The sequence below is a fragment of the Neophocaena asiaeorientalis genome, unplaced genomic scaffold (genome assembly GCF_003031525.2).
Source record: "Neophocaena asiaeorientalis asiaeorientalis breed wild unplaced genomic scaffold, Neophocaena_asiaeorientalis_V1.1 scaffold77, whole genome shotgun sequence".
NCBI classification, from domain to species: domain Eukaryota; kingdom Metazoa; phylum Chordata; class Mammalia; order Artiodactyla; family Phocoenidae; genus Neophocaena; species Neophocaena asiaeorientalis.
In genome coordinates, this window is record NW_020174645.1 from 6,900,414 (window position 1) to 6,919,054 (window position 18,641).

At 34.6% G+C, this 18,641-nt stretch overlaps 1 protein-coding gene across 3 annotated transcripts in view; it reads left to right on the forward strand.

The window, feature by feature from the left end:
• Positions 1-18,641, forward strand: part of IFT81 (intraflagellar transport 81) — an 83,511-nt gene that overhangs the window by 15,617 nt on the left and 49,253 nt on the right. For all 3 annotated transcript variants that reach the window (XM_024758722.1, XM_024758720.1, XM_024758721.1), the window contains exons 9-11: positions 2,745-2,908; positions 4,219-4,314; positions 13,255-13,401. In XM_024758722.1, the coding sequence (XP_024614490.1) occupies positions 2,745-2,908; positions 4,219-4,314; positions 13,255-13,401 (407 nt within the window). The remainder of the gene's footprint in view (positions 1-2,744; positions 2,909-4,218; positions 4,315-13,254; positions 13,402-18,641) is intronic.

Here is an 18,641-nt window from a genome sequence, read left to right on the forward strand (position 1 = left end):
GAGGCAAAGAGCACTAAACGCTAACACAGAGTCAAATGGTTTCCTGGAGGTGTGGCAATTGAGTTAAATTAAAGCTGGAGAGGTAGAGGAGTGGAAGACATTCCATGCCAAGGCAGAGTGACCTAAAAGAACATAAATGTAGTAAGCTAAGCAAATGATGGAGGAAGAAGTAGAGATAAAAGGGCAGGCTTCTTCTGACTGCTTGTCTTTGAAAAGAAAGCAAGGGAGAGAATGTGCAAATGATTGAGAAATATAGTACTGTGCATAGATTGAGGCAGGGTCGTGGTCTAGTGGTGTTCACATTGCTGGAGAGTCAGTCAGACAAAGGAAGATTGGAAGATTCAGGAGGAAAAGGTGAGAATTGGTAACAACCTTTCCTGTGTGCTCCCATTGTGTCCCTGTATTGTGCTGAATGTTCTACAGCAATTACCATAATATGTTAATTGTTGGCATATCTGACTCTGACACAGCTAAACAGGCTAGTCACCAAGTCATAATTGTTCTTTCTATTTTCAGGCCTTAGCACACAGATTACACACAGCCAGCATTCAGTAAACAATCTGTTAAATAGTTGGTGGTGGGAGTAGAGACCTTAACCCTGCATAGGAAGAAAATGATCTTTTCCACGGGTAGGAGGGAAATCAAGTAAGAAAAAAAAAATGGCTGAAAACATAAAAATAAGGTATTATGTGTGCAATATATGTTTTTTGTGGATGGACAGGGAGTGGAGAGCAGGAAGTTAAGGAGTTCCTGATTTGTTGACATCTTTCTGGGAAGCAGAGTCTTAAGGATTATATTCAGCAGACTAGGAAAAGAGTAGATTAAACAGATGTTCAGTTGCTTCAGGTATTTAGTTTAATAAGGTCCATCGAAATTTTTTAGTAACAACAAATGGCTTACAAAAAATTTCTGTTTGCTTAAATAACATAAAAGTATTTTTAGTATAACAGTATAATTTGTATTTTTTCAGAGTAACAGCTGTATTATAAAATACTCACTTGTTAATTCATCTTTATACTCTACATATTCCTGAGATTTGTTATGTAAAAGAAGCTACTCATTCAGTTGTAATAGGATCAGTGAGACGTTTTCAGAGGGTTTTTAATCAAAATGTTTGTGGAGATCTTAAGTGACCTTATATTTAATTTCACCAGGATTTTCAAAGATAATTTTTAAAAAACTGCATAGAAACGTGTCCACTTTTCATAAGTTAAAATTTTTAAGAGAAGAATTTAAAATGTGATGGAAACTCTGTTTTTGTTTTTTAATAGCTTTACTGAGGTAAAATGGACATACAGTAAACAGCACATGTTTAGAGTATACACTTGATAAGTTTTGACGTACATATACACTAGTGAAACTGTCAACCTTAATCAAAATAACAAATATATCCATCACCCCTAAACATTTCCTTGTGCCCCTTTGTAATATCTCACTCCTGTCCCTCTCTGCCTCTCTAACCCACCCCAGGCAACCATTGATCTGCTTTCTGTTACTATAGATTGGTTTGTATTTTCTAGAATTAGAAACTTTTTTTAAATAAGGAAAGTAATATTAAAGAATTTTAAATCTTTAAAAACATTTTAGATTTTGATTTCTTGCATCTCTGATTACATGCACTATGTTTAAGAACTTGAAGGTGGAAAAACTAGTCATCTAATAGCCAAAGAAGCCAGGTGGTAGAGTTAATCGGAAACCATATAGGAATGTCTGCCTAATTATAGTGTGATTCAGTAAACACTTTCTTTTCCCTTCCTTTCCCCAGTCCCTAAAAAAAGAGGTGGAAAATTGTAGGGATGAATGGAAAACTTGTGAATTTACCATTAATAAATTTTTACACATTAATATACGGTTAGCACAGCAGAACTAAAAATAATTTTAAGGCTTTGGCTGAGATTTATTACGCAATCTACGTACGTAGATTACTTAAACCGGAAATCCAGTGTTTTAAAAAGTCAAGCCAGAATTTGTAAATGTGTAATGGAAAGATCTGAAATAAACTTTTTAAAGCTCTCAAGGCTGGGAATTTATAACAAAACCATTATTCACTGAAAATCTGTATATGTGTATGTTTGTTCACTCTGCCAGAATAAGAAAATGTATTTTAAGTTGCCACTTAACTGTAAACTAATACTTTACAAAATCAAAACTACCAAACATGGAAAACTGAAAATGTTTATGAATGTAGATAATTTCTCTTTTTCAGATTTTAACTTGTACCTTTAGTAATATCTTCATTGGTTTAAAGCTAAAAATGATAATGTATTACCATTTATGAAGTATTAGAATAGAAATATAAATTGCATCATAATTACTGCAAAAGAAGAAGAATAAATGACCACTTATAGAAGAAATAACCTGGATTAGATTTCATTTGTGTTGTCATTTGGTTCATGGATTCCTTAAATACTTAGACGACAAAATATGACCCAACAAAATGTTTGGCACCGTAAAGGTTATTTTTGCATATTGTGGACTGTAAAAGAATTAGGTGGTAATTTGGAAAGATCATAATATTACTTTTTCTATAATTTAAATATTCTTCTATGTAAATTGTCCTTCATTATCACTCTAATTAACAGCAAAAAATTTTGGTGGCCAATCTTTTATTGTTCTATACTAGGTATTATACAGAATGCTTTCAATGGATGTGCCGTACTATCCAGGTCTTATGTTTTAAAATGTACAAAGCATCACTTCACCTACTCTCTTGGGCTGAATATTCATTTATTTTATTTTTATAGGTTTAATGAAGAGGCTAGAGGAGGAGATAAAGTTTAATTCATATATGGTAACTGAAAAATTTCCTAAAGAATTAGAGAACAAGAAAAAAGAATTGCATTTTTTACAGAAAGTGGTTTCAGAGCCTGCTATGGGTCATTCTGATCTTCTCGAACTTGAATCTAAAGTAAGTAACAATCATCTTCTTTTTATAAGCTTCCAATTTTATCTCATCCCCACTCCTGTGAAAATTATGTGAACTGCTTTCTATAGTGTCCTACTCTTGACTCTTAAGTTAACCTGTGCTAAGAGCTGACAGCTCTTATGAGGAGTTGTTCTTTATGAGAAATTATAGCACATAATGCTGTCACTTAATCCACATGGTGTTATAAAAACCTAGTCAACTGATTAGGAAAGTGGGTAACTTGGATATATAAATTAATGTATATGATTGACTCATAAGTTTATATATTCAGAATATAATAATTTAGTTGACAATTTTTAAAATATCATAAATGTGATTACTTTTTATTTCCAAGAATAATATTATAGCAATTTTGTATTTAAAGCTAATGTTTTTTATTAGCTTTTTATGCCTGCTTTGGAATTACTAAACTTGCTTGTAATGCTCATTGAAACCTGGTATCATAACATTTTTTCTTCCCTAAAAACACTAATCAAATGTATATTTTTTAAAATAATAATTAAATATCATGAAAATTGATTGAAAGATTTTGACTTTAATGTGCTTAATAGCCACTACAATTAAATACATAATTCTAATGATTTTATTCTTTTAATTTATGTATAGGAATTAGTTGTCCAAGTCAGATTTGGCTCAGTTTAATGTTATAAGATTAACAGGAAAATTCTAGTTTTTCAAAGGATAGTTATACTGAAAGCCATGTAATTAAAAAAAAATTATTATAGGACTATATGCTTCTATTGGCTTTATTCAGTTTTACTACATTTGAGAAAAGTTTGGATTAATCAGTAGGATAAATGACAGCTATTATAGAATCATAGGTCATTCATTAGAACAGGAAGGGTTTTTAGATGTCATTCATGTCAACTCTCAGCTGGGTTCGTGAATTCCTTGTACTAAATCCCTGGGGAATGTTAGTCCGGATTTGCTTTATCACTTACAGTTACTTGAAAGTCACAGCCTAGGTGAAGGGATAACTTCAGATTTTTAGAAATCATCTTTTTGATAGTAATATATAAATATTTCATGTAGAATACTTTAGGATAATTTAGATATAGATGGTTAAATCCATGTAAGTAATCAAATTGTGTAAATATATATCATGAACTGTGAAATGCAAGTTGTCTCTAAAAGTAATCGTGACAGCCCACTCATAATGTTAATGGAGCTGATCCTCCCATCAAATTACTGATAATAACAACTGTAAATTCAAAGTTTTGTTTGGCCAGATGTCCCTTAGTTTGGGTAATCATAGACAGAGTTTTAACCTTTTTATTTTCATACTGTTTTAGATAAATGAAATAAACACACAGATCAGTCAGCTGATTGAAAAGAAAATGATGAGAAATGAGCCAATTGAAGGCAAACTGTCACTATATAGGCAACAGGTAAGACCACTCCTTTTGGCTCACATATTTAGGTCTGTAATCTTGTTGGTGAACATTTTCATTAATACCATGGTCTGTGTTATCGATAGTCTTAAAGTGAGAAGGAAGCAAAGAATAAATGTTCTCCTGTCATTGCTAATCTCCAGATTATAAGAAAGAATTTGTGGAAAAGCCACAAAAGACACATGTTCAGGTTTGAAATTCAATATATCTGATAATGCTTAGTTTCCTTAGTGTCTGCCAGCTGTGGTGATAGAGCTCTTTGTGGTTATATCTGTGAGTGTGAAATTTGATTTTTTATATGAATGCTTACTTTAAGTGATATAAATAAGACTATTTATAATCTTTAATGAACTAAAGGCAATATACTTTTTCAGGTTTAAAGTTAGTTTGAAAAAATACAGAATAAATTGAATTTTAGTGCTAAGGCATTTATCATTTTATCCAGAAGTCATGAGGGTATATATGTTGTTATGTATTTCTAGACAGAAGGCTCAAATGACAGCCATGGATTACCTGAGAAGAACCTTGGCAAGAAGAGTTTAGTGTGAAGAGCATTCTGTAACCTCAGAAAATACTGAGCCACATAACAAAGCATTATTCAAGGATGCTAGAATTTTTTTAAAAACCTTTTTATAATGGAAAAATTTAACCATATACAAAGGTAGAGAAAATAGTTCAGTAAACCCTCGTGTGTCCCTCAGCTATAGCAATCATGGCCATTCTTATTTCATCTATACTCCCCGCCCCAACTGGATTATTTGAAGCAAATCTTAGACTTCATATAATTTCATCTACAAATATCTCAGAACGTATCTTTAAAAAATACTTTTAAAAAACTTAACATACCACATTTGAAAACTTTTATTACTTCCTTAATATTGGCAAATATCCAATCAATGTTCAGATTTCCTTGATTGTCTCTTTCTTTCTTTTTTTCCTTTCCTGTTTTTTTTTCCCCCAGTGGCTTTGTTTTAATTAGGATCCATACAGGATTTATACACTGCATTTGGTTGATATATTTGTCTCTTTTAATCTATAGGCTCTCTTCCCTACTTATTTAATCTCTTTTAATCTATAGGCTCTCTTCCCTACTTATTTATCCATTCATTTAATAATTTTCTTGCAGTTTTTTTAATTGAAACTTGTTTATTTATCCTATAGCATTTCCCATAGTTGGTGTTTTACTGATTGCAGCCTGATGGTGTCCTTTTAAAATGTTCCTCTGTTTCCTGTATTTCCTATATATTAGATCTAGAAGCTTGAACAGGTTCTGTTTTGATTTTTTTTTTTTTGGTCAAGAATATTCTCTAAGTGGTATTTTATACTTTCATTTGGAGGAACTAATGTCTGGTTGTCTCTTTTTTTGTGATTTTTTTTGTGCCATTGATTATCAGTGCCTGCCCATTTATTTCATTAGGGATAATAAAATGTTGATACTATGATTCCTTCTTCATTTATTAGCAGGACTACTTTTTTTATTGAAATACAGTTGATTTACAGTGTTGTGTTAATTTCTGTTGTACAGCAAAGTGAATCAGTTATACATATATGCATTCTTTTTTTATATTCTTTTCCATTATGGCTTATCACAGAATATTGAGTATAGTTCCCTGTGCTGTACAGTAGGACCTTGTTTTTGTCTTTCTCTTTCTGACTTACTTTACTTAGTATGATAATCTCTAGGTCCATCCATGTAGCTGCAAATGGAATTATTTCATTCTTTTTTTATGGCTGAGTAGTATTCCATTGTATATATGTACCACATCTTTATCCACTCATCTGTCAACGGACATTTAGGTTGTTTCCATGTCTTGGCTATTGTGAATAGTGCTGCTATGAACATAGGGGTGCATGTGTCTTTTTGAGTTATGTGTTTGTCCATATATATGCCCAGGAGTAGTATTGCTGGATCATATGGCAACTCTATTTTCAGTTTTTTGAGGAACCTCCATACTGTTTTCCACAGTGGCTGTACTAATTTAGATTCCGACCAACCGTGTAGGAGGGTTCCCTTTTCTCCACACCCTCTCCAGCATTTGTTATTTGTAGACGTCTTAATGATGGCCATTCTGACTGGTGTGAGGTGGTACCTCATTGTAGTTTTGACTTGCATTTCTCTAATAATTAGCGATGTTGGAGCTGGACTACTTCTTAAAAGAGAAACCTCCTCTCATCAGCTGTTTGGTTATCCTGTAGTTCATATAGGAAAGTCAGGGTACATGCTTGATTCTTATTTTTATTTTTCAGTTTTCAAAATGGATTGGTTACGTCTAACATTAAAAATGATTAATTAGGGTTAGTTTTTAATTTTTTTGGTTTCTTATCTATTTAATGTTATTATGAACCATAGATGTAATGAAATTTAGGTTGCAGACATTTCCCTTAATGATGCTCAAATTGTCCCATTTTTGGCTGGTAGGAGGCTTTTCCAGTTAACTTCTGAGTCCTTTTAAAATACTATTTGTCTTTGATAACATCCTTGCTTTCTGGTATGATTAAGATAGTTTCTAGGCTCATCTTTTACATTTCCTACCCCAGTCTTGGAATTAGACTTTCTTCTATGAGCCTGATATGTTTTAGTAGGAAATGATATTTACAGACCACAATCTGGTATTAGTACTTCTCATTGCTACTGGGGTGGCCGTTGTCTTTAGGTCTTTTTAGTGGACAGAGCTAGGAAGTATTTTTTCTGTTTCTCTCTCTAAAGTACACCATGAGTTCATACTGATCCTTTCAGTTCAGATTCAAGACTACTGGTTTTTTTTGTTTGTTTGTTTTTAGTTTATATAAAAATTTATTTGACCAAAATGTAGAAAGAATCTACATACCATAAACAAAGTAAAAAGGCAAATACCAAACTGGGGAAAATGTTACACTTATAAGCTAGATAAAGAGTAAATATTCCTGATATGTAAAGAGTTTCCAAAACTAGAAAAAAAAGGCCTACAACCCTATAGAAAAATAGGTATAGATAGGAAGGGACAATTCACAGAAAAAGAATTAAAATGACTGTTACTCATGTGAAAAGATGCTCAACCTTGTTTATGGTAAGATTAAAAAAAGTTAAAACTTGATTCTTATTTTTATTTTTCAGTTTTCAAAATGGATTGGTTACGTCTAACATTAAAAATGATTAATTAGGGTTAGTTTTTAATTTTTTTGGCTTCTTATCTATTTAATGTTATTATGAACCAAGAATCTAAATGAAAAGTGTGGGTTTTATTCAGTTGCACAACTTGCTAGTGTATCTCCTGGATAGTGTAATGCTTAGTGAGGGGCAGAAAATTCAGATAAGCTAGAAGCACAGGGTGATTTTTAGTCAGAATTGTAAGCCTGCGTTGGCCCCCACACTGCTGGGGAATGTGGAATGTTTCAGCTCTGAAATATTAACTGAGAAAGCAGAAATATAACAAAGCCAAAATCTGCAGCCCTGTCTACAAAATACTCCATATCCAGTTTAATCAGGTGTTTCTTGGTCTTTTATTAACTTGGTCCTGAAGAATGAATTAAAATTCTAGATAAGTAAATCTCCAATTTGCCATTCCCTGGAATATAGAGGAGATGAAGTTAGGCGAATTACTTTTTTATCTCTACTTTGCTGTCAGAGAGGGCCATTCTGCCCAATATTTGTTTATAGAAAAACAGTTCTTGCTCAGTTATTGATGGCTAGCAGTCCTTTTGATATGGCTTCTCTGAATAGGAGGGAATTCTACAGTATTCATTCCTGCTCAGTAGATGGCCTCATATCAGAGCAGATAAGCATGGGTCATTATTGGAATAAGACATCAGCTCCTCAGAGAACAACTTTAGAATGAAAGAAACATATAGAAGGCGTATCAAGGATCTATCCAGAAAATACTGGGTAATTATTATGACTCTTTTCCAAGCACTCTCATGCTGACTGCTCAGAGGATGTTTCCTTGGCATGGTGGAGTGTGGAAAAGAGCCAGGATGATTAGGTTAATCTCTCTGTGGTTTATGACTTCCCACAGTAAGCCCCACCTCCCCCTTTTTTGCTCTGGATGGAAGAGACCCAACACCCATTTTAATATGATGGTCTCTGGCCTCCTGTAGTGTGACCAATGGTAGATATTCTTCAACCTTTTAAATTGACCCATGACTAGACATTGGAATCTGTGTTTTGAAAGTGTAGGGTTGTCTGTTCGACAAAGAAATGCCCTCAAGGACTACTGGGTTTTTACTTCACCTCATCAATCTCCCATTTTCCTCCTTATCCCAAATTGAAAATTCTGGTTCTCAGAAGCATCAACATAATTGCATTCATTATTTGCTTCATTCCATTGGCACCAACATAGTTCATCATTTGCTTAAATCCATGCATTACATGCAACAGTTTCAAAATAAAAGTACCACTACTACCATCAAAAATATGATTACTACTGAAAATTGTTTTTTAGTTTGTTTTGTCTTTAGGATATATCCCCCTAGGGTTATATAGTCAAATTACTGTTCTAAAGTTACTGGGAATAATTCTTCTGTATGGTTAGGCCACAAAGGAAACTGGATAAATATATATGGTCATTTTGATTTTTATGGATTACATTTTCGAGATTAATTTTATAATTATTTAAAATATTTACATGATTCCAAGTCAAACCTATAAAACAAGAAGTATTTGAAGTTTCTAGCCTCTACCTCTGTGCTATCCACGCTATTCTTTCCTTCTCCCATAGGTATTTTTTAATTTTATAGTTTATTATTCCATTAAAAATAATATTACATATACATATATTCATATATTTCCATTGTCAGAGAAAGAAGAGCATATTATACACTTTTATTCTCCATGCTTTTTTTCTTAATATATGCTTGTGAATAGTAAAATAATTTTTATTCCTTTATAACTTTATTGAGATACAGTTTACATACTGTACAATTCACCCATTTAAAATTTACAATTCAATGGTTTTTAACATCACAGAGTTGTGCAATCATTACACAATCAATTTTAGAACATTTTTATCACCCCAAAAATAACCCCCAAAGCCATCATTAGCAGTCACTTCTCATTTCCCCCAAATCCTACCAAAGACCAAACTATCTCTATAAATTTGCCTGTCATGGATATTTCATATAAATGGAATCATACAATATGTGGTCCTTCGTGACCACATATCCATGATGTAGCATGTATCTGTACATACTTTATTCCTTTTTGTTACTGAATAATATCCCATTGTATGGATATGTCACGTTTTGTTTTTCTGTTCACCAGTTGATGAGCATTTGGGTTGTCTCTACTTTTTTGGCTATTATGAATAATGCTGGTAGGAGCATTCTTGTACAAGTTTTTGTTTCAAAATAAGTTTTCATTTCTCTTGAGTATACTCCTAGGAGTGTAGTTGTTGGTTCCCATGATAATTCTGTATTTTACATTTTAAGGAAATGCCAGACTGCTTTCCAAAACAGCTGTACCATTTTACATTCCCACCAACAGTGTATGAAGGTTCTGATTTCTCCACATTCTTAGCAACACTTGTTATTATCTGTCTTTTTTATTATAGCCATCCTAGTGGATATGCTTATTCCTGTTCACAGACATACTGCACTGAGTGGGTATACCACAGTTTATTCAACCAATCCCCATTAATGGACATTTGGGTTGTTGCCATTTTTGTGCTATTACAAATCATACTTAAATAAATAGCTTTTTGTTTATGTCTTTGCAATTTTTTGCCAGCGTATCTTTGGGATATAGTCTCAGAAGTGAGATTGCTACATCAAATGATAAATGTAGATGTAAGTTTGCAAAGTATTGCCTAATTCCTCTTCATGGGGGTTTTAGCATTTTACATTCCTATCTGCAGTGTATGAGAGCACCTGTTTCCTTACAGCCTCACCGATAGAGTATGTTGTCAAACTTTAAGATTTTTGCCATCCTTGTAGATGAGAAATGGTATCTTATGATAGTTTTAATTTTTTTTATCTTACCATAAACAAGGTTGAGCATCTTTTCACATGAGTAACAGTCATTTTAATTCTTTTTCTGTGAATTGTCCCTTCCTATCTATACCTATTTTTCTATAGGGTTGTAGGCCTTTTTTTTCTAGTTTTGGAAACTCTTTACATATCAGGAATATTTACTCTTTATCTAGCTTATAAGTGTAACATTTTCCCCAGTTTGGTATTTGCCTTTTTACTTTGTTTATGGTATTATTTTGCCATGGGAAAGTTCTTCATTTTTAGGAAATCAAATTTATTTTTTTATTTATTTTTTAATTTTTTTTTTTTTTTTTTTTGCGGTACGCGGGCCTCTCACTGCTGTGGCCTTTCCCGTTGCAGAGCACAGGCTCTGGATGCGCAGGCTCAGCGGCCATGGCTCACGGGCCCAGCTGCTCCGCGGCATGTGGGATCTTCCTGGACCGGGGCACAAACCCATGTCCCCTGCATCGGCAGGCGGACTCTCAACCACTGTGCCACCAGGGAAGCCCAGGAAATCAAATTTATTAATTTTTTCACTTATCATTTCAGGTTTCAAGTCATATTTAGGAATGTTTTTCCCTCTTGAAAGTTATAGAGAAATTTACTCAAGTTTCCTTTTTGGAATTCTGTGATTTAATTTTTGTAATTAAATCTTTGATCTGTTTAGAATTTTTCTTTGGTGTATGGTATTTATTGTATATGGCTGTCCAATTATCCAGTTGTTCCAATACCAGTTGGTAAAAAGTCCATTTTTCCCCTATGGATTTGAGAGTCCTCCTTTGTTTTATTTAAATTTTTTAAATGCTATTGGATCTATTTCTAGATTTTCTGTTGTTCTGTTGACCTGTCTGCTTATGTACCCATATTAACTGTTTTAATTATAGAAACTTTATCATCAAGTTCTAATATCTAATAAAAGTAGCCATTTTCATCCCCAGTTGTTTTACTTTTTTAGGGTTTCCTTACAATTCTTTTTTTTTAAATAAATTTATTTATTTTTGGCTGCATTGGGTCTTCGTTGCTGCACACAGGCTTTCTCTGGTTGCAATGAGTGGGGGCTACTCTTTGTTGCGGTGCGTGGGCTTCTCATTGTGGTGGCTTCTCTTGTTGCGGAACACGGGCTCTAGGCGTGTGGGCTTCAGTAGTTGTGGCATGTGGGCTCAGTAGTTGTGGCTTGCAGGCTCTAGAGCGCAGGCCCAGTAGTTGTGGTGCACAGGCTTAGTTGCTCCGCAGAATGTGGAATCTTCCCGGACCAGGGCTTGAACCTGTGTCCCCTGCGTTGGCAGGCGGATTCTTAACCACTGCGCCACCAGGGAAATCCCTTACAATTCTTATTTGTATGTTCTTCCAAATAACTTCTTTTATCAATTTGTCTATCTCTAGAAAAAAATCATACTTTTAAAATTATTAGGGTTGCTTTGTATTTATCAATTACCTTAGAACTTACATCTTTACAATATTGAGTCTTCCTATCTAAAAACATGGTATGTCTCTCCATTTGTTCAAGTTTATTTTTGTATCTTTCAGGAGTGTTGAATAGTTTTCCTCATAAAATTTTGGAACTTCTCTTGTTAAACTTATGCTTACATATTTAATTTTGGTTTTTGCTTTTATAAATGAGGGCTTTTCTTTCCAAATGTTTTCTGACTGATTTGTCTATGAAAGCTATTGATTTATTTCCTGTAGATTCTTTTGATTTTTTAGGTACATAATCATATACTGTGAAAATTCCAATTTTTCCTTTCAGATTCTTGTGCTTCTAATTGCTTTCTCTTGTCTAATGGTGTGTGCAAATACCTTCAGCACAGTATTAAATTGTAGTGGAGATGCTGGGCATTTTTACCTTGTTTCAGACTTTGGCGGGATATATGCTCATATGTCTATTAAATAAGATCCTGGTTTGGGCTGAGGTTTATATTTATTTATTTTATCATGTTGAGGAAGCATACCATCAATTCCTATACAATTCTGGTACTCTAATCATTACTTCTCTTTTTTTTTGGCTGAAACAGTTCTATAGAGGGAAACATTCCTGTCTTTTTTCATTTTTTAAACAGGGAGGACAATAGAGTTTTTTAAAGGGTTTAGACTAAAGATTTCCCCCTTCTTGTCAAATTTGTTTGAAGAAAATATTTGTACTATTTCACTTGAGAAGACAGTTTAGCTAATGTTTTTCTTAAACCAGTACAGCCATGGTTCATTTAAGGAAATCCCCCATGAGTTGCTAACTAATATAAAATGCTGCCATTATGGCTAAGAGCAGCCATCTGGATTGTGTAAACGTTTGCATAATTCTGGTGAGTCAGATGTTTGATTTTGAACCTGCATTTTATTTATTACATTGCCCCAAATATAATAAATGTTTTAACATTTTATTTTAAAAGTATGGATATTGAATTTAGATAAGAAGACCTGTGTTGTAGTTTTGAGAATAAAGCATTCTTGTTTTCTTCCAATGAAAGGAAACCGACCATGCAGAAAAACAGTAGGCCTAGTGTTAGCTTCTGTACTTACCTAGAAGGTATTTTCATTAGCATTTGAGTGTTACTTAACAAGATTTTAATATTTTTATTACTATCGCATTTCTGTTTCTCTGCTGATACGTCCTATATTTTCAGGGCTTTTGTCTCCATAATGTTTTTAGGTTGCTATTTAATATACGTTGCAGGGAATTCCCTGGTGGTCCAGTCATAGGACTCGGTGCTTTCACCACGGGTGCCCAGGTTCGATCCCTGTTGGGGACACTAAGATCCTGTAAGCCACACAGTGCAGCCAAAAAAGAATATAAATGTATTATATATATATATATACAATGCATACTCATACTAAATATATAACTGGTGATAGTAGTAGGGCAAGGGGTATTATTGTCAGGAGAAGTCAACCTGATATTGAAAATTTAGCTCAGTAAAATCTAAAAAATACTTAATTTCACAAGATAATAGAAAGTTGATTGTATATCTTATTTTACATTCATATTTAATGCTCAATTAGGCATCCATCATTTCTCGTAAAAAAGAAGTCAAAGCTGAGGAACTTCAGGAGGCAAAGGAGAAGTTAGCCAACCTAGAGAGAGAAGTGTCAGCGAAGACAAATCAGACCCGTGAATTTGATGGCACCGAAGTTTTGAAGGGAGATGAAGTAAGTTGAGGTGTCTAATGGGACAAGGATATGAGTATTGTTTTTGTTTGAAACCATTAATTTTTTTTACTTTTTATTTTGACTGTCAATAATGAGAAGTTAATTTATTTTATGAAGCCTATTTATTTAAAACTGAAAGCTCTTTGCAGTAATATTGAGATATTCTTGATATATAATGATGGAGATTTTAGTGACTTTTATGAGATAATGTTCCAAATTTTCACTTTTTAATTAGGTGGATTTATATTGGATTTATTTATTATAAGTATTAAGTTATAAAGGTGAAACCAAATGAGTAGAAACTGACAGATAAGACAAATATTCATATTTTTTGATAAATATAATTCCATAAAGGGCTGAGAAAGTATCACTAAGTTACTTTGTCAGTAATGTGTAGTTGGCCAGTGGGACTGGCACCATAAAATGACTTTGTTGTAAATGCTTACAAATTTTAAAAATATAATTATGTCTTACATTGCTATCTACTTTACATTTTGAACAATGCTTTAACAGCTCTTATTTCACTTATCCTTCTGTCAGACTCATGAGATTAGTAGGACAAGTAATATTGTCATTTATAGACAAAATATAATCCCCATCTCCTTTTCATAAAGGAGCTCTTTTGCTCTTTCTTAGCTCAAGAAAGAGTGAATGACTGAAGCAAAATATCTTGCCTTTAGCTCAGTGCTTTTTTTTTTTTAGCAAATCAAGTGCTAGGTCATATTTTATTTTATTTTATTTTATTTTTTGCGGTACACGGGCCTATCATATTTTAATTCTTAAACATTGCCTCACTTTACCACCTCTAACAGCTTTTTTATTTTATATTAAGTACTAGCCCTCAGCAAAAGCTACTTTGAAAAGCTGCTCAGGTCCAAACTTCATTTTTGGCTTTGGAAAGTTATTGAATTCATACCGTTACAAATTGGCAATGAACCTTAACTATGCCAAACACAAATGAATTGTTTCCACAGCACCACTTTTCTCTGGTGCTTCTGATTGTAGCCTCCCAGTATGCCTTCTAGCTTATTGGGAAGGTAGTAGAATTCAGAAGTCAACACTTGATTGAAAAATTCCTTTGGCTTTCATAGAAAGGAACAAAATTGGGTCATTTGTAGAGACCTGGATGGATCTAGAGACTGTCATACAGAGTGAAGTAAGTCAGAAGGAGAAAAACAAATATTGTATATTAACGCATATATGTGGAACTTAGAAAAATGGTACAGATGAACCGGTTTGCAGGGCAGAAATTGAGACACAGATGTAGAGAACAAATGTATGGACACCAAGGGGGGAAAGTGGCGGGGGAGGGCGTGGTGGGTGGTGGTGGTGGGATGAATTGGGAGATTGGGATTGACATATATATACAAATATGTATAAAATAGATAACTAATAAGAACCTGCAGTACAAAAAAAATTCCTTTGGCTTTTAACATCCACTTCCAGATTGCTTTAAGACATGGGAGTATTTTAAATGATACTTGGAAGCCAACAGAGTGTGCTTTGTGATATCCTTGCTATCCAGGAAAAAAATATTAATTATAAAGCAGTTTCGCTTTATAAGAGAACATGCTGTCTCCTAGCATTTTAATTTTTTCTTAGGAAAATGCTGCCCATTTGACCAGAAATACAAATTGCTGTGGCCATATTTGGCATGAATAGTGCTTATAATTCAGTATTAGATATCCCCTCTCTGCAAATGTGACGGAAAAGAACCTAGTGCCAAGCTATTAGCTTTTATCTTTGACAAATTATGGTGAATAGGAAAAGTATCTGATGACAGAAAAAGATACATTTTTTTAAAGGGGAAAAAGATAACTTTGGGTATGATGAGGTCAACTCAAGTTTTAAACAATGTTTGGTCAGAAACTAGAACAAATCAAGTAAATCATTTGGCAGTCACCTAAAAGAACAGAAGGTATTGGGGAACATTAAGCCCAATTTTATAAAGAACAAATCTTGGTAGACCAATTTTGTTTTCTACTCTGATAAAGTGGTAGACCATATGGACAAAAGGGAGAAAGTTTGTTATCCTTAAAATTATATAATATAGCTGGACTTCACTAAGGTTTCATTTGGTATCACATGGTAATTACCAAAAAATCATGTCCTTTACCACCAATCTGTTAATGCAGTTGGTGAGAGGGTATCAAGAAATGGTAGCACGGGGCTTCCCTGGTGGCGCAGTGGTTGAGAGTCCGCCTGCCAATGCAGGGGACACGGGTTCGTGCCCCGGTCCGGGAAGATCCCACATGCCGTGGAGCGGCTGGGCCCGTGAGCCGTGGCCGCTGAGCCTGCGCGTCCGGAGCCTGTGCTCCGCAACTGGAGAGGCCACAACAGTGAGAGGCCCGCGTACCGCAAAAAAAAAAAAAAAAAAGAAATGGTAGCACGGTGTTTGAAAAGAATATTATGCCCGGAGTCACAAATAGGAGAATGAGGAAAGGGGGGGGTAACCTTTATTGAGCAATTTTTATATAAGGCTCTCTGCTAGATGATTGGCAAACATATATTTCTCTTCTTCTTATAAGAGATATTATTGTTATTTCCATTTTACAATTAGTTGAAACTCAGGAAAAGTATAGATTTACACAACTAATAAGTGGCCAAGCAGGATCCAGGTCTCTCTCACATGTTCCTATTGACCTTAAGCAAAATGACTTCTCCATCTGCAAAATGGGAGAAGTTGCTCTTCATTGTCGTTAGGAAGAACACATGAAATAATGGATGTCCAAGCTTCTGAGAAATTCAGAGGTTAAGTCAACATATAACATCTGGCATCTGAAAGTAATCATTCCTGTGGGCCCCGTGTTACTGCATGTGGGAGAAGCAGGATAGTGGAATAACTAAGAGCGTGGTCTCTAGAACTTGGTTTGAGTGCAGATCCTGGCTTTGTCAGCCTATTAGCTGGGTGACTTTGGCCAGATTCCTTAACCTCTTTGTATTCACATGTAAAATGTGACAGTTATTAGTATATACCGCCTAGAATTATTATTGTGTGGATTAAATGAGTTAATACCTGTTAAGTGCTTAGAATAGCACCAGGCACATACTAAGTGCTCAATAAGTATTAGCTCTTAATATTTTTATGTATTTATTTACCTGGATGAAGAATTTGAAAGTAAGTAATACAGTTTACAGCTTAAAAATTGATATTAGTATTTTCCAGATTGGGAGCAATTCAGTAGAAATAAGTATGAAATAGAGATAAAATAAATTGCACAGATTCAAGATGTGATGAGATAGCACTGAGTCATTTTAGCTGCCGTTCACCAAGCAGTACCTGTGTGCTCAATCTTGAGCAATTTAAAAACGTATCCTTGAGGCTTCCCTGGTGGCGCAGTGGCTAAGAATCTGCCTGCCAATGCAGGGGACACGGGTTCGAGCCCTGGTCCAGGAAGATCCCACATGCCGTGGAGCACCTAAGCCCGTGCGCCACAACTACTGAGCCTGCGCTCTGGAGCCTGTTAGCCACAACTACTGAGCCCACGTGCCACAACTACTGAAACCCACACGCCTAGTGCCCATGCTCTGCAACAAGAGAAGCCACCGCGATGAGAAGCCCGCACACCGCAACGAAGAGTAGCCCCCGCTCACCACAACTAAAGAAAGCCCGCACACAGCAACGAAGACCCAACGCAGCCAAAAATAAATAAATACGATAAATAAATTTATTTTTTAAAAAACCCATATCCTTGGCCTTTCTCACCTTCTGAGATGACCCACACTCTGGAGTGTGTTTCTAAGTAAATCTGCTTCTTACCTAAAAAATAAAAATAAAAACAGGGCTTCCCTGGTGGCGCAGTGGTTGAGAGTCCACCTGCTGATGCAGGGGACGCGGGTTCGTGCCCCGGTCCGGGAAGATCCCACATGCCGCAGAGCGGCTAGGCCCGTGAGCCATGGCGGCTGAGCCTGCGTGTCCAGGGCCTGTGCGTCTGGAGCCTGTGTTCCGCAACGGGAGAGGCCACAACAGTGAGAGGCCCGCGTACCGCAAAAAAAATAAAAATAAAATAAATAAAATAAAATAAAAACAAAAATATATCCTTGGTGCTGGTTGCACAAGTTGCTGGTGCTGTGAATGCATTTAATGCCACAGAACTATACACTTAAAAATAGTTAAAATGGTAAGTTTTACATTAAGTATATTTAACTACAATAAAACACACATACAACATATGCTAATTCATCCTCTCAAAAAGCCTATGAGGTAAATATTATCTCCATTTTATTATTGAGGAAATAGGCTTAGAGAAATTTAAGTAACTTGCCTGAAGTCACACAGTGAGTTGCAGAGCAAGGATTTGAATCCAAATCTGAATGCCTCAGCAGCTGTGCTCCTAAGTGAATGCTGAGCTATTCTTCAAGACACTATTAGAATGAGTTAATTTTAAGATTCATATTTGACTCTAAATAGGACCACATTGTAGACAGTCATTAACTGGAAACAAAAGCTTGCTAGAAACTTCATTCCTTGATTATCCATATGTAGATATTTGATTAATCTTTTCTTGGAAAAATTTAGGAATGTGACTGTGTAAGGATAAATGTAACAAATACTATACATATAGTAATTTATATTCTTTTGTCATTTTCTCTTTAGAGGTGTGCATTTTGAAGTACATTTTGATGCTTCCTACTGCCATTAAAGTCAATATTCCAGATGTTACATTTTGTCTAAGAATTTTAGCTCTTCTGATTGCAGATGACAAGTGCTACGGGCATTTGTTCTTACTAGACTTTTTCATTTGTGTTCCCTTGATTTTTCTTATTAAAAAAGATGAAGAGTCTAAAAATACTTCTTGCTTTTCTTATACTTTGGTTATCACTTTAACACTGTATTTTCATTGTATTGCCTTGTAGTCAATATACAGGAATAAGCACAGCAAAATCTTATTCTGCCAGACTTCTGACATAGGTAGGAATTTCTCAAACAGTTGAAATTATCTTCTTAGTAATGGAGATTTTCTTGCCGGTCTAGTCTATCTTGATTTCTTTCTCTTCAAACAAGTGTTTGGTAGGTGATAAAAAGGTTAAGTTTAGAGACTACAGTTTCTGACATAACTGAAAATTTATAATAATATCTAACTCTCCTTTATATCATGAAGTTTTCTATATTGGATTTAAATACATAATAAAGTATAAGTCTCATGGAATTGATATTCTCAAAGAATTTTGACTGCCTTCATCTCTGAGAGGAATCACCCCAAAATGCTATGGAACTTTGATCCTGACCTATTTATTAT